This window comes from Pinus tabuliformis, chromosome J (genome assembly GCF_031772625.1).
Source record: "Pinus tabuliformis cultivar Carrire ecotype Pingquan chromosome J, CPIR1, whole genome shotgun sequence".
Classification (NCBI taxonomy): domain Eukaryota; kingdom Viridiplantae; phylum Streptophyta; class Pinopsida; order Pinales; family Pinaceae; genus Pinus; species Pinus tabuliformis.
In genome coordinates, this window is record NC_142295.1 from 1,478,327,987 (window position 1) to 1,478,354,953 (window position 26,967).

The 26,967-nt window shown below is 39.6% G+C and overlaps 1 protein-coding gene across 1 annotated transcript in view; it reads right to left on the reverse strand.

The window, feature by feature from the left end:
- The window catches only part of LOC149232968 (2-alkenal reductase (NADP(+)-dependent)-like), a 161,931-nt gene that overhangs the window by 48,391 nt on the left and 86,573 nt on the right, over positions 1-26,967 (reverse strand). Inside the window, exon 5 of the mRNA XM_089379616.1 lies at positions 26,662-26,744. Coding sequence (XP_089235742.1) covers positions 26,662-26,744 — 83 coding nt within the window. The remainder of the gene's footprint in view (positions 1-26,661; positions 26,745-26,967) is intronic.

Sequence of the window (26,967 nt, forward strand, 5' to 3'; positions counted from 1 at the left end):
GCCGACACTTAGTAGCCCCTAACAACCACCAAGTAGCCAATGTAATGTGGCATCCTTTTCTACGCCACCTGCATTAGTTGTATGTTTCCTCGCCCATTTGTCAAAAGCACATGTTGGAAGGTGGGAAATCTGACCCAAAAAATACTTTATTCATTATGCAATTGGGTGCTTATGCTTGTTTTTCATTTGGGAATTTGACATGGATTATGGGGTTACTTGGAAGAAGGAAGGGTTTTAACTATGGTTTTGTTCCCTCACCTTAAATGTGGGGCTGATCTTCAATCCTAGTCCAATGGGACCTCTCCTAATGGTCCATGGCTTTAGAAAGGGCACTACTTGGGAAACCCTAGTTGAGATATGTTGAGAAACCAATGCTAGTAGAGTTAGGGTTAAATTTCTCTTTCTTGATAATTACTTGTGAATTATGTTGGCTTCTTTTACTTCTTTGTTATATTATCTTTCATCAAGCAATTACCAAATTGTGTGTATGAAGATCACAAAAACACAAGACAAAAGATGTAGGCACTCTGTTAGGGCAAAACCCCTATCTAGGGGAAAACCCAGTCAAAATCTCCTCCTTCAATAGTTTTCTTGAGACTCTTCAACCTTGAAATAGACCTCCTTCAACCAACAAGTCAGCCTCCTCTTCCACAACTTCGACCTTGAAGCAGCAGCACTTCGACCCAGCAAATGGCAATACCAGCGGCTTCGACTTGACAAGAAAAACGTTGATCTCCCAGAAGAACCCACACGAGAGAGAGAGATAGATATGCAAAAATTTTGATCTTGCAGATTTATCCTTTCTTTTCTAACTTCGCACTTCTTTTAGCCTCCTTTCCTACTTCACACTTTTCCAGGTCTTTCTTCTGGATATCGAACTTGTGTGAGAGTGAACGAGTGCTCCAAATGAATTCGATTTGCTTGTATATATAGGCTTGAGGTGAGGTCGAATTGCCCTGTTTGTGGTCGACTTAATCTCCTTCAGGCCGACTTGGCGTGGAGGTGTCAAATACCTAATTTGACTCAATAATAAATCTTTTTACATGATTCAAAAGCCCAAGAAGGGTCTAATAAAATGAACAATGACTCAATATAAATCCTAGGAGTCCACAATGGGGACTTTGAATAATAAAATATGACCCAAGCATGAAACCCATGCTTTAATAAGTCATCATAACAATAATATAAATTTTCTTTTTCATTCTTTTAACAAGTACATTACATAATGACTCAAAAACATTTATGAAGACCGAACCTAGTTACATTTTTCAACACCCTCTTAACTAGGGAGTTATTCATAATAACATATACAAGTACAAGGAAGATCTCAAAACATATGAACTATGAAGAGTCTAGGTACCGCAATGCCATGGACTAGATTCCTAATCGGGGCAATCTATCCAAGGTCCTCCAACAATTTAGGCACTCACGATGCCATGGACTAGATTCCTGACCAAGGCAATCTATCCAGGTGGGACTAAGATGGACTAAAGCTTTCAACCTCTCTAGGTACCATCAGGGTTACTTGCTAACCATCAACCCAAGGATCTAGGTGCATATCCGAGGTCAGAGCTCCATGACCAACGCCACCCTCCCTACTTCGAGATCCAGACATCAACACATAGTGTTGACCAAATGTCCTCCTAGGCAATGTGTCTCACACACAAAGCCTCAACAAATCTCTTCCAAACTTTTCTCATCATCAACAAGATCAACAATATCAACTAAACCAAGGATGCTTCTAAGATGTTAAAACTTCTTATTAGGAAGAGACTTTGTTAGTATATCAGCTACCTGATCATTTGTCGGGACATACTGTAGCTTCACGATCCCATCCTGTACCAAGTTCCTAATGCAGTGGAACTTATTGTTAATATGCTTCATCCTAGCATGAAAACACAGGATCTCCAGACATCTTAATGCACCTTTGATTATCACAGTAGGATCCAAAGGCTTCTGTTGTGGCCACAACCACCACCCTATTAAAACTTGCCTTGATAGCAATTTTGAATGGGCCCCCCTATAAGTTGATCTTGCACTCCTCCAAATGATCTATCCTATCCCAAGGATTTTAGCTCTTTGCCAAGCCAAATCTTTAATTTCTAAATGGTCAAGGCCCCTTTTGATAAATCTCTGCTGCATAGTTCATTCTTGACCCAGCTTAGCCCTTCATTCATTCCCTTCATCAGACTTTTCAATCTTCATATGCATTCGTGGTATTTCTATGCCCGCACGCATAATCACCCCCACCCTCACTACAGTGATTTGTGCACTTAATACACAAAACCTTCTATCGCCCCTTTATTTTCATTATAACCCTTTATAACAAAAATCCTTCGCAAAGCATGCATAAATCCCTTTTGGGGGCCTATCGCAACTAACATAATGCATTCATGGCTGCCAAACCCGACGGCATTGTTAACCGCATTTTATACATCATCAGGTCCAAAAGCCCATCGCATATCGCAATCGGCCTGGGTATGAGGCCTTTACATAAAGCACTCCGCTGTCTTCCGGACCTGACGAAGTTATTAACCAAAATATATGCGCTATCAGGTCCGGTTCCCAATCGCTCATCGCATATCGGCAGAGCGCGGGGGCATACAGTTAGCGGGGAGGCAGAAGCCAAACCCGTTGATGATTATATAACCAGGCATATTTATTTTCAAGTCTGCCCCAATGGCCATACGCAGATTTTTCCCATTATCCATGTGTTGTGCGATAAAGCATTAACGTCGGGGTTTTCAAAAGGGAAGGGTAACATTGTGGATCCGAAGGGATTTATGAACCTTAACACATGTGTTTCGGGTCCGGGATTTATCACTTATCGCTATCGACGGGATCCGGAATATATATATAGCACACCATAACCTCCCAGAGCCGCCAATGATTACAAAGCCAAGCATATAACTTTTCAAGTCCGCAATTTAATTTTGGCTATGTTTTGCGGCAGTTTTCAGTGTAAACCAAGTTTTGCTTGCGAGGCTTAATTTATGCATAAAGCTAAAAACCAGGGGCTGATTCTCTCGCGATTGTCATTCTTTATGTTATAAATGTTTCATGGATGCGAAATTTGTCTTTTTAAAGCATTTTGCAGCATATCTATATATGTGTAACTGATGTTGGCCATCTCTACAGGTGAGGACCGAGAGAAGGCAAGCGAAACCTCAGGATGGATGCATAAGCTTCAAGTTTGACTCCAAATAAAAGATGCATGCGCCAATCCGAAGAGCTTGCCCCCGCGGATATGTGTATTTGAAGATCGGGTTCTATGGCGTGGCGGTCATATGTCCAGGTGTTGCCCATGTATTCCCAAAAGACAAAACCGCTCCAGATTGCATCATGAAGAGATGAAAAATAGTCATCCTCTCTAATCAATAACCATTCAGTGCCCAGGAAATGAAGTGCCCTAATGACAAGAAACGCCCTTTACGTGTCAGCAGTGACACCGACTATTTTCACCTGTTTCTTCTGATCGGCATAATGAAGGAAGGAGAGGGAAGGCAAAGAGGCAGGGAAGACCGAGAGCGAGAGGCTTTTAGCATAAATATTACCTCCGAAGAGGAGAAGGGGCTTTTGATTCTCGAGAATAACAGTGTTGCTTTATTGTGAATGAGGAGGACTGTTTTTGAGGGAAGAAGGAGCCTTTAGTTTCTGACTCATTGTATTGTTTTGGATCAGACTGTTGTTATTGGCATGAATGTAAATGTGATTTATATTTATGTATATTGATGACTTACAGTTCACTATTAGTCTTGTTAAATTGAACGTGATTCAATTTCATGGCTAACTTGTGAATGGTCTCTGATTTGAAACTAAATTAAACATCAGTTGCAGTTTTAATTCCGTAGAAGAATGTGGATTCCTATATGAGTGATTGGATTGCAATTTAGCTTTAATACAGTCTTGTCCAGCTGTGAATTCAGTGATTGATTCATTTGGACTTGAATCTATGCATGATGTTTAACCTTCCTTATCACGCTCCTGCTGAACAGATATATGATGTTTAAACCTCTGTATCATGATCTTTCAGGATAGATTAGAGTAGCTAGGACTAGATTAGAGTAGTTAGAAGTAGTATAGATAGGATTTCATTCGTTGATTTAATTGAAGTCTTCCTCCCAGAAGCAATCTTTCGACATGTTCAAGCGGTTTACGGGGTCCCTTAAAACCCGTCGGAGCTAGCCAATCCAAACGAAAGCAAGTCTATTTGGGGCTTGCGATCGGGTTAGTTCCCCTTGTTGGCATAGTGTACATTAGCCATGTCAACAGCTTCTTGAACAAATCTGCCAGAAGCTTCCTCAACCATACAACCTCCTTTCCTACTTCACATGCAGCCCCATACTCTGCTTCACCACTACTCAAAGCAACGAGATCTTGCTTTCTACTAATCCATGAGATCATGGTAGATCCCAAACTAAAGCATCCACCAATAGTGCTTCCTCCATCGGTCTCACTGCCACCCCAATCAGAATCTGTAAATCTAATCAGCTTGACTTTCTTGTTATTGTACTTTAGGTAGTGATGTATAGTGCCACAAAGATATCTCAATATATGCTTGGCAATACTCCAATGATCATGATGAGGCTTCAACTGAAACTGACTAAGAATGTTCACAAATCTGGCCAAGTATTTACTAGATACATCAGAGAACCCACCAACTTACGATAGGAGGTAGGATCTACGAGACTTGTGTTAGAGCTCCTCAACATCTTGAGGTTGGTGATCGCAGGAGTAGTCATGGGCTTGGAATCCATCATCCCAAATTTCTACAACAACTTGATGGCATACTTTCCTTGCCCCAGATATATTTGCCCAGGCTTTTGCCATACTTATAGACCTAAGTAATAGTGCATCAGTCCTAGATCGTTCATCTCAAATTTGGCTGCCAACATCTTCTTGCATTCTTGTATCCTACGTTGCACACCTGTAACGAATAGATCATCCACATATAGTAGAATAATGACTAGCTCATTATCCACAACCTTGATCTGGAGATTTGGATCAAAAAAACTCTTCATGAACCCGATTCTTAGAAGGTATGCATCCATTATTGCATACCATGCCCTAGGAGCTTGCTTCAAACCATATAGGGCCTTCTTGAGTCTACAGACATGAGTATCTTTGCTATTTACTTCAAAGCCTTCGAGTTGTTCAATGGTCCTCATCGATGGTCCCATTCAGAAATGTTGTCTTCACATCCATTTGATGAATACTCCATCTCATTGTAGCAGCCAATGAAACCAAAGGTCTAATCTATGCCTTCCTTTTGAGAGAACCCCTTGACACAAATCTAGCTTTGTATTTGTCTATACTTCTATCAACAACGTTCTTCAATGGTCCTCATCGAGACATGTCTTCACATCCATTTGATGGATATTCCATCTCATTGTAGCAGCGAATGAAACCAAGGATCTAATGGTAGTATACCTTGCAGTGGGTGCAAAGGTTCCTTCATAATCTATGCCTTCCTTTTGAGAGAACCCCTTGACACAAATCTAGCTTTGTATTTGTCTATACTTCCATCAACAGCATTCTTGATCTTGTAGATCCATTTGGAGGTGAAAATCAATTTGTCACTAGGTCTAAGAACGATTTCCCAAACCCCATTCTTCATGATGGATTGATATTCTTCATGCATTGCCTTCTTCCATACTTCTTAATGAGCATCTTCTTCAAATGTGGATGGTTCAGCTTCAATCAGTTTTGTCATATATGCAGCATATCCATAATATCTTTTCGGCCTTTTACTTTCTCTAAAGGTTCCTTTCGTAGCTCCATCTCCTTCAGCATCTTCAAGAGTAACTTTTAACCAATTTGGCCTCTTCCTTGTGTTCGGTATGATCATAGGTTGAATAGGCTCACTTGGTCCTTCTTTTTCTTCTTGAATTGTAGATGGATTGTCGTGTTTTATTTCTTCTTCTTCGAATATAGGTATATATTTGTCTTCGGAAGCAATAGGAATGTCCTTGGATCTTTTGTAAGCATGATTTTCATCAAATATAATGTCCCTGCTTACTTCAATATGTCTTCCTTCCTTGATGTAGATTTTATATGCCTTTGAGGAGAGACTATAGCCAACGAAGATCCCTTTGATGCTTGTAGAATCTAACTTCTTTTGTTTTTCCTTTGGAATGTGGATATAAGCAGGACTCCTAAAGATTCGGAGACCGTCCACACTTGATTTCTTCCCTGTGAATGCTTCCCTAGGTGTAATATTCTCAAGAATTCTATGAGGACTTCTATCTTGAATATATACCATTGTCATTGCTGCTTCTCCCCATGGAAATTTAGGTAAGTCTTGATCAAGGAGCATTGTTCATATACCTTCTTCAATTTTCCTATTCTTTCTTTCGGCCACTCCATTTTGTTTGAGATAGTAGGGAACAATAAGCTCCCTCTTAATGCCTGCTTCTTTACAATATGCAATCAATTCTTTAGTAGTGTATTCCCCACCATTGTTGGATCTCAAAGTCTTTATTTTTCTTTCGATTAGGGATTCCACTTCAAATTTAAACTCCTTGAATTTTCCAAATACTTCATCCTTTTTCTTGAGAAGGTAGAGCCATGTCTTTCTAGAGTGATCAACAATGAATGTTACATAGTAAAGATGACCTCCAAGTGATTTGTCAAACATAGGCCCACACACATCAGAATGAATGAGGTCTAATATTTCTTTAGACCTTGTTTCACTATTTGAAAATGGTTTTCTTGTATGTTAAACCAAAAAACATCCCTTGCAAACTCCTTCACGATCTTCTTTGATATCAGGGATGCCATGAACTAGTGGGAATAACCTTGTAGTGAAGATGACCATATCTTCTATGCCATAGCTCAATGGGATGGATTTCCATATGAACTAGGGCTTGAGGAGGTGGTGTTATGACTCTATATAAGCTTCCTTCACGAACTCCAATAACCTCAGCTTTATCAATACTTGAATCTTTTCCCCAAACCAAGACCTTTCCATCAACAAAAGCAACTCTGTCCCCTTTATCTTCTAAGCAAGAAATTGAAAGAAAATTCTTTTCCAAACCTGGAACATATAGTATATTGTTGAGATGTAGTTTAGCTTCATTCTCCAGCTTCAAAGATGTTGATCCCAGGCCTCTAACAGCATAGCTTTTGTTGTCTCCCAATTCCACTGCATGAGAAGATGGTTCGTTTTGTTGAAGGAAATGTAACTAGGTTCGGTCTTCATAAATGTACTTTTGATATTTGTACTTATTCAAGAAAAGAAATATTATTTTTATAATATATGTCAATGAGTTTCTTGCTCATTGAAATAGTTCTAGCACATGTTAAGTTCTATAGGTGAGTCAAGGAGTCAAAAGAAAATGATTGAAGACCTTAAGGGCATGTTACACCATGTATGTTTATGTATTAGAGTCAAGTGAATACCTCCAAGCAAAGTCAACAAGTCTCCTCCATGCAACGACACCTACAAAAGAAGCAATCCGAATTATAAATGTCAAGTCGGCTTGTAGTCTTCTAGTCGGCCTAAACGGAGGGACGGTCCTCTATATATAGAGGTTGACCACTCCACTATAACGTCAAGCAATCACCTCTGAAATCAGCGAAGGTAGAAGATCATAAAAAGGGTTGTTAAAGGACAAAAGAAGAGTCTCCAAGGGCAGTGAAGAAGGAGAGACCTAAACCGAAGTTGAAGGGACTGTTTTTAGGGTCAAAAATAGTCACACGTGCGAGAAATAGAGGGCAGTCTGCGGTCACTACAGCAGTAAGATAACATTCATATATATCTCATGGTTTGGGCTAGTATCCTAGGCCTATAAGGCCTCCTACTCAAGCGAAGAAGAGATTCTCTCATGCGAAGGAGAAAGAAACCAAAGTATAGGGGAAACCTCCCACACATGCGAGAATCTAGGACTGATGTACAGTCTTCAAGGAGAAAGCAAGTCAAGTACATCTCAAAATCTATCAAGTAAGTATATTTCCCCTTTTGAATATACATCAATGTCTTTTTGCAAGGAAAGCAACAAATTCGTAGGGACCAATAACTTTCTTGCATGGAAGAAGAGGATTGATTTACTTCTCAAGGAGAATGAACTCCTGGAACACATCAAAGGGAATGTTACTATTCCTGCTAAGGAACAAACTCAAGCCTTAGCCAAGTACAATAAGGATGAGACCAAGAGTGCAAAGGATTCTAATAGAATCCATCAAAGACTCTCTCATCCCTTATGTCTCCAAAATTGAAACATTAAAAGAAATCTATGATAAACTAGTAGAGCTATTCTCGGTAAGCCCAGCTGGAGAAGTGATATCTCTTCAAAATGAGTTGTACAAGATGAAGATATCAAAGGAAGGAATAGCTCCCTACTTCATGAAGATCTTTGAGATGAGGGACCAACTTCAAGAGCTAAGGGAAGTTATGTCTGACAGAGAAATGACAATTGTAGTACTCAATGCTCTACCTGAGGATTGGGGCAACTTCACATCAAGCACATATGCCAAGAAGGAAGCCACCCCGCTAAGTGAAATGTGGTCTCTATGCAAGATAGAGGAAACAAGACTCAAAGCAAAGGAAGATGTGAGATCAAAGGAGAAAGCTTTTGTTACCATGGCCAAGAGAAAGGGAAAATTTGGCAAATTTGGCCCAAGAAAAACAAACAACAAAGATATGTCCAAAATCCAATGCTATGGATGCCAAGAATATGGACACTACAAAAGAAATTGTCCTAAACTAAAGAAGGACAACAACAACAAAAGAAAAAGGGAAGAATCTCATCTGACTCAAGAAATGAAAGAAGAAGACAAGAAGCAAAAGAAAAAAGATCCTCCGGATCTCTACTATGACTAAGTCTCCTTCTTTACTTAAAGTCTTCTTTCAAAGTTTGAGTAGTATAGGAGCATGTAGGAATAGAATAAAATTGCATGGCTAGAAACATCTTCTAGAATCTAGAAGCATGATGTACATAGAGTTTGAAATACTCATGTAGAAGGAGCATTTATAAATAGAACAAAATGCATGGTTAGAAATATCTTCTAGAATATAGGAGCATGGTAGATATAGCTCAAGATATTCATATAGAAGGATCATACCTAGAATAGGACCTCATCCACAATGAAAGAAAATTGATCATGATTAAGAATCTTAGAAGACCTCCATCATCAAAAGGAAAGAAACATTTGCAGGGTAAGGGTCTTCAAGATCCTATGATGGAATCTTCAAAAGAAGATTCATAAACAAAAGCAGATGTCTCATTGGGAATCCCATTCATGGGATTCAAGAAAAGGATGATATGCAAGCAAGCTAAGATGAAGCAAGAAGGGCCACACCAAGGACAACCAAATGAAGCTAAGATGATCAAAGGAGAATCAAGATGAGGTATGTATGCATCAAAGTTTAGTAATGTTATCATTTGTATATTATTGAGTCATGGGAATAGTTCTATGACATGTCACATGATCAAGTAGGAAAGAATCTCTTTCACCAATGACATGCTCGAAGGCATGTACTACAATGCAATGAAGGTAAACAAAAGGAAAATACTCACATAAGGAGTATAAGATTGTTGACTAGTCCAAGATGAAGAAGTGCTCCCACAAGGAGTAGAAGGTGGTTGACCAATCTATCCATGAAGAAGCAAATGAAGAAAGAGATCAAGCATGTGAAGAACACCATGATCACCAAAAATCACTATCTGACAAGATACTTTGAAGACATCTCCTGAAAGAAGGCATGAAAACTCTGACAAAGGAAGAAAAAGACCAAAGGAGCCTTGACACCTATGAAGGCCTTGGAGATATGAAAGGTGCAGATAACTAATTCTACTCTACGAAGATGTCATGATGAAGAAGCCATCCAACAAAAGCACCATTTAATGTTGAAGCAATATCAGGATGAAGTCATGAAGGGCTACTAGATCAAAGCATGGGAACAAGCAAGTACAAAGAAGCATCCATGTGAAGAGTAGTTTGAAGCATTGACAAGATGAAAAGGAATAACCAAATGACAAGAGAACCCGATATGTGACAAGAAGGCCACTTTCCACGAAGGAAGCAATGACATGACAAAGAAAGAAGGAAAGTGATCGATGGATGGTGCCCTACCAAGAAGATGTTCGAACAAAGACTTCATGACATCAAAGGAAAGAAGGAGATCAAGCGGCTAGAGGACCCACGAAGAAGAAGTTGTTGATGAATGGACAAGTCCCTAGCTAAGAGGGAGTTATAACAAGTTCCCAATTACAAAGGAACTTGGACAAGTACCTTGTCAAAGGATACTTGGGAATGTCTTCCTCAATTGAGGGGAAGTGATAGACACAACATTCTTGTCTTCACTTGGGAAGAAAGAATGGGAGGATTGGGCAATCATCTAGCATCTGATACTCTTTGAGAATGTGTAGGGCATTCAAAGCAAGAATAGGCAAGAGGACTGATATTCTTTGAGGGTTGGGAACCCAAGATAAGAATAGTCCTAGAAGGTCATACTCAGTGAACACCCGGGTGGGTATGTACCTTGAGATACAATGGCTAAGGTGTCTATAAGTCATTGGTCTCGCCAACATTATGCTCTAATCTATTGAGAGATAAAGTTGTTAGTCAAGGCCTTGTTGTGGAAAAAATGCTGGTTATTATGATGTTATAACAAATGGATTGCCAATCTGGTTTCTCTTATGTGAATTCTTCAAGATGGAAACATAGCCAAACAACTTGTAATGATGTATTAATACCTCCCTAGTTAAGAGGGAGTGTTGAAGGAAATGTAACTAGGTTCGGTCTTCATAAATGTACTTTTGATATTTGTACTTATTCAAGAAAAGAAATATTATTTTTACAATATATGTCAATGAGTTTCTTTCTCATTGAAATAGGTCTAACACATGTTAAGTGCTATAGCCTATAGGTGAGTCAAGGAGTCAAAAGAAAATGATTGAAGACCTTAAGGGCATGTTACACCATGTGTGTTTATGTATTAGAGTCAAGAGAATACCTCCAAGCAAAGTCAACAAGTCTCATCCATGCAACGACACCTACAAAATAAGCAATCTAGATTATAAATGTCAAGCCGGCCTACAGTCTTCTAGTCGGCCTAAAAGGAGGGACAGACCTCTATATGTAAAGGTTGTTCACTCCACTATAATGCCAAGCAATCACCTCTGAAATCAGTGAAGGTAGAAGGTCAGAAAAAGGGTTGTTAAAGGATAAAAGAAGAGTCTCCAAGGGCAGTGAAGAAGGAGAGACCTAAACCGAAGTTGAAGGGATTGTTTTTACTGTGAAAAACAGTCACACGTGCGAGAAATAAAGGACAATCTGCAGTCACTACAACGGTAAGATAACAGTCATATATATCTCATGGTTTGGGCTAGTATCCTAGGCCTATAAGGCCTCCTACTCAAGGGAAGAAGAGAGTCTCTCAAGCGAAGGAGAAAGGAACCAAAGTATAGGGGAAACCTCCCACATGTGTGAGAATCTAGGGTTGTTATACAGTCACTTCAGTCTACACCAACGTCTCAAGAAGGATCTCATTTGGTTGAAAGAAGGAAGGTGTCTACACAAGTGAAGGACATCTCTAAGTATAGAAGAGAAGCATCTCATCTAGAGACGGTTGAAAGAAGGACGAAGTGCTGAGTAACGAAGTGCCAGAAGAAGGAAGACTAAGTGTTGGGGAACAAAGTGCAGAAAGGAGGAAGGACTTGACTTGTGCTTGGAGGACATTCTAGTCAAGGGTCTACGGTTTGGCATTGATCAATAAGAAGATCCAACAAGAGAAACTTACTAAAGGGTTTTCCTCTCAAGAGAAGAGAGGTTTTGGCCCTAGCAGAGAGCCAACATCTTGTGTTCTTGTTCTTATGTTTTTGGTAGCAGTTTGATGAAGTACACACATAAGCATTAATAAGAAGAAGAAGAAGATTAAGTTAACAAGAAAAAGTAAAAAGACTCCACCAATTGTGATCAAGTAAAGAAGAATCACTACAACTAATTTCCCTTGCTTCATCAACACCTTTGATAGAGTTTGAAGTTGTTTACCTTCCCCTGTCATATGCCTTGATGCTCCATTTTCAATGATCCATGCATTATCATCATTAAGTGAACCTGTAAGTGCAATTAAGAACCCTTAACTTTTGACCTTGTTGAATAAGTAGTAGAAGATATTCTTGATCCAGCTTCCTACACCATTGAATCCCATTCTTATCATAGAGGGAGTAATCATTTCCTTCAAGCAACGAAGTGAACTTCAATCTTCTTTGAACTTGGCTCTGATACCATGTTGAGAAATTAATGCTAGTAGAGTTAGGTTTAGATTTCTCTTTCTCGATAATTACTTTTAAATTATGTTGGCTTCTTTTACTTCTTTGTTATATTATCGTTCATCAAGCAATTACCAAATTGTGTGTGTATGAAGATCACAAAAACACAAGACACAAGATGTAGGCACTTTGCCAGGGAAAAACCCTATCTAGCGGAAAACCCAGTCAAAATCTCTTCCTTCAATAGTTTTCATGAGACTCTTCAACCTAGACACAGACCTCCTCCAACCACCAATCAACCTCATCGTCCAGCGACTTCGACCACGAACTTGGACCTTGAAGCAGCAACACTTTGAACCAACAAATGGCAGCAGCAACAGTAGCAGAAGCTTCGACTTGACAAGAAAAACTTCGATCTCCCAGAGGAACCCACATGAGAGAGAGATAGATAGCCCAAAATTTCAATCTTGCCTTTTTCTCCTTTCTTCTCCAACTTCGCACTTCTTTAGCCTCCTTTCCTACTTCGCACTTTTCTAGCTCTTTCTTCTGGATATCAAACTTGTGTGAGAGTGAATGAGTGCTCCAAATGAATTCGATTTGTTTGTATATATAGGATTGAGGTGAGGTTGAATTGCCCTGTTTGAGGCCGACTTGATCTCCTTGACACTGACTTGGTGTGGAGGTGTCAAAGACCGAATTTGACTCAATAATAAATCTTTTTACATGATTCAAAATCCCAAGAAGGGTCTCATAAAATGTACAGTGACTGTAATGACAATCTAAATCCTAGGAGTCCACAATGGGGACTTTGACTAATAAAAGATGACCCAAGAATGAAGCCCATGCTTTAATAAGTCATTGCAACAATAAGAAAAAAATCATTTTTCATTTTTAGCAAGTCCATTACATAATGACTCAAAAACATTTATGAAGACCAAACCTAGTTATGTTTTTCAACAAGATAGTGTGGTCCCATTTTCCCCATTCCATACTTATTACTAATACTTCCCTCTGTATATTATGATCCCTATACCCCTGTAATATCCCAAACGAGATATTTGACTAATTTTGCATAAATTTAACCCAACCAGAATATCTCCATGAAAATTACCATTCAATTTAACAAAAAATTGCCATGTAAAATACAACAAATAGAGTGCATGCAATTCAATAATACAATGAGCAGAAATAATCTCAAGTTTTATTATAATAGAAAATTGGGGTTAAATGCTGATACAACAAAATAGCTGAGATGGAACACTGGCGTCAAGAATTTGCTCCAATGTTGTGATGGCCCTCCAAAACTGAACTGAAATGCCACTACGAAGCTCTTCTGTGAATTCTAGATGAATTCACCAAGGGGAGTTGGGTACTCACCCAATCTCACTGAATCACCCGAGGGTTCCCATCCTAGGGCTACAAATGGAGTAGAGAATTGGGTTCTCAAAACTCTCATACAAGAAGAAAGATCAAATCCAAGATGTCCTCTAATGGCCTCCTCCTCCTCTTTTATAGATCTGATAGACCCCTCTAGAACCTCCTATTATTTTTTTAATCATTGAGCACATTTCCCTCTTTTTTATTTCAATTAAAATATCCTTTTAATGTGAGAAAATGGTAAATTGGCCACCATGCCTTCTTAGAAGACTGAAACTCACTTCTAACCATTCCATTGTGTAGTTCTTCTCGTTTTGGTTCCAACGAGCTATTACAATAAGGTGTTTTGTCAGGTATTCCTCCCACAACGCCACCTTAAGCGTAGTTAATTGAGTTAGGCCCATTAGTAACTTTATTTTTTGAAAGTTGTCAGAATGCAACAAAATGAAAGACAAGTTGTGCAGATGATGGGATAAACCAAGAAAATGCCATCAGACCTCATAAAAACTCCTCAAAAGCCCTCCAAAATCCCTTGGGCCCACTGATAGAGTAAAGTAGCTCCTCTGACCTAGTTGCCTCCAACCCTAGAAGTCCATCATGACCATGTTGTAATGGAAACCAAAAAAGGAACATGACAAATCCTCCTGCCCCAAGATTGCTTGCCCCCAAGTAATCCATATCTGTCGACCAATCTGGCAGTCCAGTGCAACTGAAAATCAATCCCTAGATCCCATACAAACCACTGGGTAATACCATACCTTCGTGCCACCCAACCAAGAACGGATCCCTTAATGCCCAAATCCCAAACTAAACTCTGACTCATTCTGCAGTCAACAGATTCTCCTGGATCCCAATGCCACCATGGCCAATCATCAGCACCCCTATACCATGGCTCTAGTTGTGCTCTGTCTCCAGCTATAGTTGTTGCTCCTTCAACCGAGTACCAACTCATCACCTCTCCCCGGTCTAACCCCTGAATTGACCTAATGTCAATCCCACTCTCCTGATCTTGGGATGGAACACCAAAGAATTGTCGACCTGTATCCCACTGCCAACTAGAGCATGTAGTATTTGACATGTCTAAGGGTCCTTGCTCTACTACACCCCTGGCTAAGAATATCACACCATCAATAGAATACTAACTCATGATCCCTCGCCAATCCAATGCATGGACACCTGTGTTAAAAACAAGTCTACCAGGCTGATATTGGTCCCTGCTCAACTCATGAAGCTCTACATGGTCAATCAACAAGATATGTCTAAGGAAACTTGCCCCTTCTCTATAATAGGAAAAAGTGAGCAAGATGTGTTGCAAGCCCTATCTATGTACTCCTGGAGAGTGTTGCGACCTAGAAATATTGCAGCTCTATTGGCTGCCAGTGCACCTATTTGCGCCTCATCAATGGGCAGGCCCAAAGATGGATGCACCACTATCTCTAACAATTCCTCCCTCCTCTAATCAGAAACTCCACACTCCTCTTGTCTACTAGCCTCCTGCAAAAATATTGTGTTATGCTCTAGCACCTGACGACAAGTGTCTGCATATACTACCACCCTGTTGGTTGTCTGTACATCTGTCCACTCCTCATCAATGGTCGTCCCTAAGAATGTCTGCACATCACCCTCCATCGTGGGCTCAACATGAGTCACTAGCTGACTCTCCAAAGATGGCCCATCATGCGCACTGTGTTGCTCATGCTGAATGGGAACAAGTTGTTGCTCATTGATCTGCTCTAACAAACATGGCTACATCTCTGGGTTGTTGTCAACTCCCCATCATTGCTCATGCTCCTCAGAGGTGTCCTCGTATGAACCCATGGGCTTAACTATAAAAGAAGAATCCTCATCCTGAAAGTCAAAAGGAATCTCCTCCTAATCTACCTCTGTCATCTCCTCAATGTCACTCATGCACGAGTGGTCAAGTCCCCAAGGTTCCTTGCAGATGAAGCAAAGAGACTTCCTCCTCGACTCATTCTTGTTGCACAGTTGGTCACCACAAATCCACCACAACTCCCCCTAGGTCAACTACTCCTGAACAACCCGATGTTCTTCTCAACCAACCTTTTGGCTAGTTCATAAGCAGCAGGTGGAACCAATTGGTCCTCCCTCCAAATGGCCAACAATCTACACTATAACCTCATGCAAATGGCATCATGGTCTCCCATACATGATGACAAAATGGACTGCATGTGTGTTATGATTATGTCGGGATGATGCTTCCTAATGCTGACAAAGCATTAGAACATCTGCAAGATCAAATCGTCACACTCCAGCTCAAACATGAGGTCAAAAGATCTAACCAAGGCCATGACTTCTAGAGTCTCTAACCTCTTCCCAAAGGTAGGGCCCTCACTGTTATCCAAATCCTGAAAGGTCCCCACTATCGGTCTGAAGACTCTCCTCATAATGATATCATTATAAGAAGGTATAGGTGCGGTTAACATCATGATACTACTGAGACAAGAGGCAACCAGAAGTTTGACCCCTACACAAGGATGCTCCAAAAATTTGTGTTGTACTAAAGCAAGCATGTCTGGTTTGAGAGCCCAAATTAAGTTTTTATCATCTGACTGATGCACCTTGGAGAGGAGTGAAGCAAGTTCTTCTAGTTTGAAAAGGGCTTTGGTTGTAACCCCCATGCATCTCAATTATGTTCCAAGTGCATAAATTTTGGGCTCCAATTCATGTTCTTATGGTTGGTCTTGTTGTAGCATACAAAGTATCTCCTTGGAAAAGGTTTTGTTGATTACTATTGCACGTTTATTAAGGGAGTTTATAAAGGTTCGATCCATGTTTTTATTCAATGATGGCAATCTCATCAAGTTGTTTTATACTTGACTTTGACTGACAATGATATGACTGACTCATTCAGAAACATCTCACATTCAACTCAACAATATGCTCATCATACCCTAGCATACACACAAGATACTCAAACCCTACTACCAGTAGTTGACCAACTTGTAACAATGCTTTGACTCAAAGCTATGACTCAACCCACATAACAACTATAAAAGTACCAGCGGCACAAGACAATGTGTAACAACAATATAAACTTGCCAGTATCAACTCCTGCAACAATAATGATGCACTACAAACAGCCTCTAGACAAGTTTCTTGACTAAATAGAAAGAATGACACCTGGTATACGTTGCCCCAGAGAGCTCCAACTAACAGTCAACTCCAGCAAAGCGATCTCCAGCTACAACTTCGGCAATTAGTGTAATATCCCCCTCTTTGTCTGTTATAGGAATAGGAAACTCTCTAAACCCTATTTATAATTATGACCAAGTGTTGCCCTTGTGTGCTCATGTATTGGAATAACTCAAGTCGGTTTGGCTGAGCGAATGTTCTTGAGGAAGACCCAATTCGTCCTCCCTAACAGAAATTCACTTGACCCTTGATGAAGGAATGTCACAACACTTGATATGCCAAGAACTAATGAGTGCTTCCAGCCAATCACAAGGTGATGTTCACAAATTTATTCTGTTGTCAATGGAGACTCAAAAATAGCAAGAGTTTTGAACCTCTCTCTTACAAGTTGTATAATTTTGTTCCATTCGCATCTAGGAATCAACGCACTGACATTAATTATCTGATGACTCTTATCAACGACATCAAATGGTGCAAAACGTAATTGTAATTTTCAACAAGTAGCTTGAACCTTGTTTGTTACGGGTACACGTAAATCGCACAACATCTTCCCCATGTTACAGTTGTTCAGCGAGCAATCACACCACATAGTCTTCACACTTTTCACTATGTCTTAGTGAGCCATACACTACAGGAGTCTCTCAACCTTCTAACGCCCAACTTACTCACATAATTCACAATGATATTTGCCCATGTATGCAGGTGCATGATAATGCACAGGTGTATGGCATCATACAATTAATGTTTAACCATACTTTGCGTATTGCAATATTGACTCCCCTAGCAAATCGGATCCCGGTCTCCAGGAATGGTTTTAATAGCTTGTACAACAGTCCCACTTCCTCAACAACCCTGCTTCTGGACTATTTAATGGCGACGTGGCCTTTTGAGACAACAAAAATTGTCCCTGAGTCTTCCGTGGTAGCAAATCCTCGCCACAGGTATGCCATTTGCTTTGATTGTATTTGGCCCTTTCTGTCTTTAGAACATGCCATCGAGGACTCAACTAACCTGTAGACTCAGCCTTCTCCCACGAACTGATGCCAACAGGCTTGCAAATTCCTAGACTCAACAGGACACTTGATTAAATATGATAGCTTTCCCAGTGGCAGAACGGAGTTCGCTTGTTTGGCCCGCAGAGACGACATCGATTTATAATTATTCGACCAGTGGATATATTCTAAGGTCAACGTGATGACTCTTAATATCCTTAATCGTGTACTTTAGTGGCGGCTCATTTTCTAGTCCCATGATCAGTCGGTTTGGCTATTCGAAATGGCGGCTTGCAGAATCACTGCAGTCAATTCGATGTCGTATCTTGACTTCGACTTAGACTTCGATAGCAATCTCGGCTTCTATGGTTCAATTTCTTGCCCAGCAGTTTGTTAGCATGCTAAGGGTCTCTCCTCTTGTGTATTCGTGCAGTGCCACATCACTACCAATCTAGCTTGCTCGGGTAGACTTCAACAATGGCGCAACACAGTTATATTCCCGGCGTATGGCAATACAACGTCCCATCGAAGTTTGTCACCTGCTTAATTAGCATGGACTCTCAATGATTAATGTGTTCTACATTCGAAGGTAAGCAAAGGCACGACTTCCAGTTCAGTGATTTTCTTCTGTGGTGAGTGCAATCTTCTCTCGGCCTACAAAATTAATGCTCTCGACTGATGCCTCAGCCCATTAATGAAATTAACCCTTAGCCTGTGACAAAAGGGCTCTCGATCTCCAATACAGCTACTTTCGGCCTCCTTAGCAAATAAAACAAATCTCGACATTGTAAACAATTAAGACTCCGACAAATGTATTTCCCTTCGAACCTTAGTTCTGCAACAAACCCTCAGGCACGCAGGAAAACCAGCTTTCATACCAATGTAATATCCCATTGACTAATTTTGTAAAAATTTAACCCAAACAAAATTTCTCCATTAAAATTACCATTCATTTAACAGAAGATTTCCATGTAAAATATAACAAATAGAGTGCATGGAATTCAATAATACAATGAGCAGAAATAATCTCAACTTTATTATAATAGAAAACTGGGGTTACATGCTGATACAACAAAATAGCTGAGATGCAAAACTGGCCTCAAGAATTTGCTCCAATGCTGTGATGGGCCTCCAAAACTGAACGAAAATGCCTTGTTAAGCTCTCCTATGAATTATGGATGAATTCACCAAGCGGAGATGGGTACTCGCCCAATCTCACTAAATCACCTGAGGGTTTCCGTCCTAGGGCTACAAATGGAGTAGAGAATCGGGTTTCAAACCTCTCATACAAGAAAAAAGATCAAATCCAAGATGTCCTCCAATGGCCTCCTCCTCCTCTTTTATAGGTCTGATGGACCCCTCTAGAACCTCCTATTGTGATTTTAAGCATTGAGCACATTTCCCTCTTTTGTATTTAAATTAAAATATCCTTTTAATGTGGGAAAATGGTAAATTGGTCACCATGCCTCCTCGGGCCACTAAAACTCACTTCTAACCATTCCATCTTGTAGATCTCATTCTAGTTCCAACGAACTATTACACTAAAGTGTTCTGTCAGATATTCCTCCCAAAATGTCACCTTAAGCATAATTAATTGAATCAAACCCATTAATAACTTTATTTTTTGAAAGTTATCGGCATGCAATGAAACGAAAGACAAGTTGTGCAGATGATGGGATATACTAAGAGAATGCCATTGGACCTCATAAAACTCTTGAAAACCCCTCCAAAAGCCCCTGGGTCCGCTGAGAGAGTAAACCAACAACTGCGATCGAGTTGCCTCCAACCAAGGAAGTCCATCCTGACCATGTCGTAAGGGAAACCAGAAAAAGAAAGATGACAACTCCCGCTCCCATCTTCGAGTCCGCTTAACCATGGGTCCACTAGGATTTAGCACACCTCCTCCACTTTTTTGCATATATAGGATGGGTCTTGAAATTTTGCCCCAGGAGGTTGATGCAGCTAAAAGAAAAGGAGAGATCATATTATGGCCACAAGCAAGAAACAAAATTATAAAATGCAAAAGACGGTTGGAACATTAACATTAGCACGTGGGCAAAAGCCAAGCATAAGCTCTATCCCTTATAATTATGGCCATCACTTGGTTCCTGGGGCCAATGTTGCCCTATCACATCATGGAAAGGAACCCTTGCATGTCCCAACCCCTGGTGGGCGATGAACTACCCCACCACTAAGGGGGTAACCACTCCTACACATCATTCAAAGCATGCTCTCATTTCCTAAAGCTTCGGGTAGTAATACAAAGAAAGAAAAAAAAGAAAAAGGCAACAAGACGGGTGGAAAACAAAAGCCAGGGTAACTCATGCATGCACAATTGCTCCCTCCTCACATCTGTATGCCCAAAATGTGGATTTCCTCATCATTGCTACCCCTTTGACCATGGAATTTGGCCCTGGGACCACTTTTCCCATCATTCCATCATTATTCACATGACACCTATTGACTGAAGGACATACACTTTGTAATTATAGACAACTTTGTTCACCTGCTCTATAGGAAAGGGGATTTCCTAATCTTCAACATCATTTTCATTCTTTTCATTTTCTCCCTTACCATTATCCTCCTGAGTGTGTAAATTTAGTTCATCCTTAATATTGTCCCTCGTATGGTCTCCCTCAACAACAATCTCAACTATCTCAATGTACAAGGAGAAATCATTTTTTTTGCATTTGGAGAGTGTCCTCTATTAAACTTACGAACAACAAGGCCTTTCCTCTTCAACCAATTGTGAAAAACAATTGAATTAAGAAATATAGTTTCCATCTTCATCATCTCAATGTAATACTTCATAAATGAAACTAGTCAAATAGATTTTCAAATAAAACATGCTTATCATATTCCCTACTTTAAATCAACATGGGAAATCTTCATAATCATTTGTAAAAGTTACATTTCATTGTAGGTTTCTCCATCTACTTTGTCATTAACATGTAGAATTAACAACATATGTCCATCGTTACATCGTTATTTCCTTGCCAATCACAAGTAAGATTCATCCAACCAAATTTCTAGGGTGCTTGTTGAAGTCATCACTAAAAGTGAAGTCACGCAACCTTAGGGGCTTGTGTGAATACTTTAGAGGGGTAGATGGTAGGTTTTAAGAATAATTGGATGGTTTGTGCATTGAAGGGCCTTTGGAGACTATATGCTACACTAAAAACCCCCTTTGCCCCTCATTTATTGGAAATGGGTCACTTTTGTGGGTTTGTGCCCCATAGAATTTGTACAAGTGACATGAATAACCCTTAATTTTTGTAATTTAGATTAATTAATGGTGAAGAGGGTCTTTTGTCCATCCTTAGCCTAGATTAGGAGCTTTCTGTTGGAAAATGTAACGAGTGTCGATCTTCATAACAAAAGAAAATTATAATTTATTTTTATTAATTGACCTAGCATGTTCTTCATGCTCTTGGGAGTCAAAAGAATCAAAGTTATTTGTTATTAAGTCATGTCATTTTTTACATTTTATAGGAAAAGGAAAAAGAATTGTATTTTTGGTTCAAAAGAGTCAAAAGGTGAAGTTGTCTCTCTCTCTCAGTCATGTTGGCCTATATGGCTTATGGGAACCCATCGAACAATTATATATAGTCTCCAAGTCGAGCTCTTTTAAAAGCAAGCAACAAACACATAAGAATTTGATTTCTACAATTAAAAATGAATCGAAGTATAGAAGGAGTCTACAATAAAAAGGAAACCAAACTTTCTTGTGATCTATTCCTATAATACAAAGTTCTGAATCTATCTGAAGAAGCCGAAATAAAGAGTCTACCTGTGATCTAAAGTAGGCAAAGTCTACTATTTGAAGTGTGCAATCAAGGATCAAAACTTGAAGGTGATTACAGTCTACAACAAGACCGAAACTTTGAAATCTTAATAGGTTCGAGGATCTACAAGAAGAGTTATAGTTTTGTGACAAGGCCGAGGAAAAGTTTGTGACAAGAAGGATGATTATCTTTAAGCAGAAGTTAACTATTTTGTTTTTTTACTAGAGAAGAGGGTTGACGAGGAACTTAAGTGAGTCTTTGATCTTCGGTTAGATATCTCATCTTGAGTTGATTCAATAAGAAGAATAGTCTTGGGTTTTCCCTTGTTAAGGGGTTTTGCCCTGGCTTGAAAGCCTAAATTTCTGCGTCTCTTACTTCTTTTTGTATCTTGGATGAACAGTGTGTGTAATTGCTTGATGAAGAAGGAACATTAATAAACAAAAGAAAGAAGATTAATTAATCACAAGTAATTACCAAGTAAGAAAATCTAATTGCCATTGATTTTCTAACATGGAATCACACCTATGGTGAACAGGAGACACCTTTACTAGACAGAAGAAAGAAAGATCATCATTATAGCAGCTCAAGAAGATAATTTTTGCAGCGATATTTGAAGATCTCTTTTAGCAGCAGCTCACCTCCAATTCATTTTGTCTAATCCAATGGCATATATGTGCAAAGAAAGCAATGAGTTAGAAGGAGCATCCAACTTCAAGGCATGGAAAAAGAGAATTGATAAAGCCCTTGGAGAGAATGATGTCATGAAGTTCATTCTAGGAAAGGTACCTACTCCAAATGAGAATAATGCCCAAGAAGTTGAAAACTATGAAAAAGGAGAAGTTAAGGCTCAAAGAATTCTTTGAGTCTATCAAATACCGCCTTGTCACTTTTGTATCAGAACTATCTATGCCTAAAGAAGTGTATGATACCTTGGTGAAATTATACTCCGTCAGTACAACAGGTTACATGATAGCCTTGAGGACTCAACTATATCAATCAAAAATGACAAAAGGAGACACTATAGCTTCCTTTTTCATGAAGCTATCAAAAATCAAAGATCAACTCCTAGAAGTTGGTGAGAAAATCTCTGATTCATAATTAATTATAGTGGCAATCAATGCCTTACCAAACGAGTGTTAGTTTTTGTAGCATCGGACAACTATTGTAGTCTCGACTTTGGTCAGAGAGGGTAAGGAACACATGATCTCCAAAACCCAGAAAAAGTTACAAGAGAAAACACCTAGAGATGGTTCAAATAAGTTAATTTATCATAATTAAATATTTCCTAAGTCTAACCTAGGAAAAGTGATTAATTAATAGTAATTAATTGAGAAAGGTGAAAATTCTCTAGAAATTCACATGGATCGAGATAGAGATGATCTTAGTCGTTGATGGGGATCTAATCATGATCATTGGTTCACCAACAAGAGATTATAAGAGCAACTACAGAGATCGAGCAGAGAAAAATAGTTTGAGCTAGAAGGGACGCAAAGACAGCGAGGGAGTAGAGACAGTGATTCCGGAGAGGCAGCAGTAAGAGGCAGAGTTATTCCACTAGAGGCTGCACAAGAACTACGCAGGCGACTTCAATGAGGCAATTAGATTTGGCTGAGCAAGAAGTCGATTCAATTGTCGAAAGCCAAGATAATTTTCCAGAGGGCCAAAGAATCACTTCCATAGGCAACAGCAGGCAGGACAACTCGATCAGAGGCGGATTCAAGCTATGTGTGTGAGGGTCTGCGCAAGCACTGCATACATGACTGCACAAGAGTTCTTGGTGGGCTAGTTTTTTGAAGCAATTTGTGTCGGGATTGCTTGTGGACAAGAGAAAAATTCCCTTCATAATTTTGGCCAAATTATTTGCTGAGGATTTCCAATTAGGCATCCAAATTTGTACTCAGAAATTTCATTGCTGCATAATAATAATAAAACCCTCATCTACTGCACCAGTTTTCCCACATTGGGATTTTCCAAGGATAATTGTCCAAAAATAAGTGTCATTTTTATTTTGTGTGTGTGCTCTATTTTCTCAGTTCCAACTTTATTTCCGCAATGCATTTTATTTTTGGTGAAAATTGCAGTTATGATTTTATTTGTTGTTTGCCATAATAGCAAATAAACTGCAGATAATAATATTCAATTAGAAGAATAATTTCTAATAGCTGCAATAGAGTGAATTTTTCACATGGTATCAGAGCAGTAATGAATACAGATCAGTGGCTCAAAAGCAAGGATGAAATTTGTGAAGGTTTAAAGGGAGCTCTGCAACACAATTTCCAAATTTGCGCAAAGGGTCAACCAGGCAGTTCAAATTGCTGGGGAGGGATTTGATTTCCAGTTGCGTGTGCAAGAAGAGATCGAATAGCTCAATAGCAATTTGAGCAAGCAGTGGTGTTGCCAGGAAGCAATTCCGATGAACAAAACAGTCAATTTGCTAAGCAAACCTGGGCACAGTTATTTTTTGCAGCAATTTTGCAATAGCAAAATTAGCGCCAGGTGGAAGAGAAATGCATTCACAAAGGGATTTTCCGAGAGGGTTTCAGATTCAGTTCTATGAGGGAAATCCGTGATTTCCAGTAGCTAAAGGCAGCAACAGAAGGAAGAACTGTGCATTCCAAGAGGGAGTGCGTGTAGCTAAGCAGACGACCAAGCAATTAAGGAAGAGGTTCCTATTTATTTTCCCAGTTTTGAGTGTTGCATAAATGGCCTCCGCGGGACTTCAAGATCAGGATAGACTAGATGGAGCCTCAAATTATTGTATGTGGAAAGTCAGAATGTCTTTCCTACTAGATGAGCATGTTATGAAGACATATGCAGAGAGAGTTGTAGCCGTACTGACAAACCCGCAATATCTAGAGAATTGCAATAAGGAGATGGCCAAGGCAAAATTGTTGATCCTTGATATTGGGATCATATAGTCTCACACTTAGCGGCCAAGAAAACAATCAAAGAAATGCGGGATGTAGTTGCTACGCTTTTCCAAAATACTTCCAATAACCGAAAGATGTTCTTGAAAGAGAAGTTGAGGACCACCAGGATACACAAGGGTGAAGGGGTAACTCCTTATCTCAACAGGATTCAAAATGTCCAAGACGAGCTTGTCATAGTTGGAGAAGCACTTCAAGAGAGTGAGCTAGTGTGTACAACTCTCAATGGTTTTACCCCGGAGTGGGATACCTTCATCCAAGGTATCACTGGACGAGATAATCTATCGGGATTGGATCGATTATGGGCAGAGTTCATGTAGGAGGAGATGAGGCTTGCTCTAGTTTAGAGCAATAACAGTGGCAGCGATATCAAATGACCGAAGGGTGTGAAGGAAGAGGAGAATGTAGCCCTTGCATCAAAGGGGAAGGCAAAGAAAGGTCCCAGTTAGGGACAAGGCTCACAGGGAGGAGAAAAGAAAAAAAAGGATCTGTCGAAGATCAAGTGCTTCAGATGTGGTGAGTTTGGTCACTACAGTACCCAATGTCCAAAGAGAGAGAAGGTCAAGAAGGAGAAGTAGGAGTAGGCAACAGCGTCGACAGAGATCAAGAATTTATCTTCTAGGTTGGAGGATGAATTTGCACTATATGCAGCGATACCTCTAGGAGAGAGGTGGGGATACATTGAGCTCTACACCCCAAAGTTCCAGAGATTTGGGCAGGGTCCATAGAGGAGCAACAACAGTTGCAGTTTACTCCTCATATGGATCATTACCCTTGCTACAGGGACCCACAGTATTAAGTAGCAGTTAGATCAGTGTTCATGATGGCGTAGTCAGATCTTGAGGGATTCACGCCTATTGTTTTGATGCATCGTTGATGTTATTGTTCTCTCTACATAATTGCTAATGATGAAATGATCTTATGGGGTGACTATTATATGAAAATGTTGAAAAAGTTTGAAAATGCAATTATCTATAGCAAAGAACAATCTAGCCCTAAAAATTAGCACAACTCAACCCCTCTTAATCAATTCGAACCTCCTCTGTGACCCTGAATCGACCCACATATGCAACCATGGCAAATAACTCAACCTCCTCTGGCAAATCACATTGACTGGGAAATTAACTTAGCCTCCTCTGGAAATTTGACCTTCACTAGCAAACTCGGCTTGTCCCGTGCAATTCGATCACTTTGGCAAACTCACACTTGCTCTGGCAACACAGCTTCATTGAATCAATTTGCACTATTGAGGAGACTTAGCCTCTGCAGATAAAATCAATCTCCCTCTATCACTAAGAATCTGGAAATCTTTGTGAAGAAATATCTCTCTAGCAACTCGACCTTCAATCACTGTTGAAGCCAACTACTGGTGTCCCCCATTTTATCACTAAACCATTGCTATCACTACAAATTGTTTTGTCTCGAAAAGCCCCATCGATCTCCTCTTATAATCTCTTGTCGAGAAATCAATGACCATGATCTAATCATAGTCAATGGCTAAGATCATCTTGACTTCATTCAATCACTTTTCTATAAGTCACTAGAGAGAAATCAATTTGTCTCAATTAATCCCAACTAATTAGCCATTTTTCCTAAATTAGACTTAGGAAAATAACTAAACCAGCTAATTAAATCTAATTAAAACAATTTTCCTTAGAAACGTTTCCTAGGTATTGAAGATAATTAATCCATTTGGGTTTCTAGGCTCATAGACATCCCCGGAGAATAGATCATTTGTCCAAGCTACACAAACTAACACCAAGGAGATATCCATATATACACAATGTGATGATGAGTCTACCATATGCACAGATTGTGTATATATTATAGATTACAAGTGATGCAGCCACATATGGCAAAAAAAACTAGGTATAATTGCACACCCATGAACACTGGAAACTATGCATGCACACCTATATGCTTTAAATCCAAATGTTGATCATCTTGCCAAGCAAGTTTCCTTCCTTGGTGCAGGTGAGAAAATATATACATATGATATCTCATGTATTTTTTCCAGTACTTTATCTCATTTTTATTACAAATATATGAATAAATGAACACAAAATTTGGAAAAAAAATCAGGAAACCAAGGTGGTTATCTGAACCACATCAACACCCATCAAAGAAACTAAAAAGTAAACAATCCCTTTTGATTAACGTATAAGTATGGTATAAATCAGCTATGAGAAGAATCACTTTAAGAATGCCTGACCTCTTAAGGGCAGCTGTCAAATCTGGTTCCTCCTTGTAATTGAATGCATCATCAAAGCCTAGTTTATTTTTCAGCAACTCCACCTGCATGACACCAACACATAAGTTAGGAAAATGTACAAATACATCATTCATGACTATTAGGTCCGAATGTGCATTCTGTGGCTTTCTAGGTATCTTTCTGACACAATGTAAATCTTGTTCTTATAGATAGTTCAACTTGTGATTCCATATGCCACAAGAACTAATGGGAGCCTTCAATTTCGGACAACTGAAGGACAGTACAAATTGGCAAGGCTATTCCTTA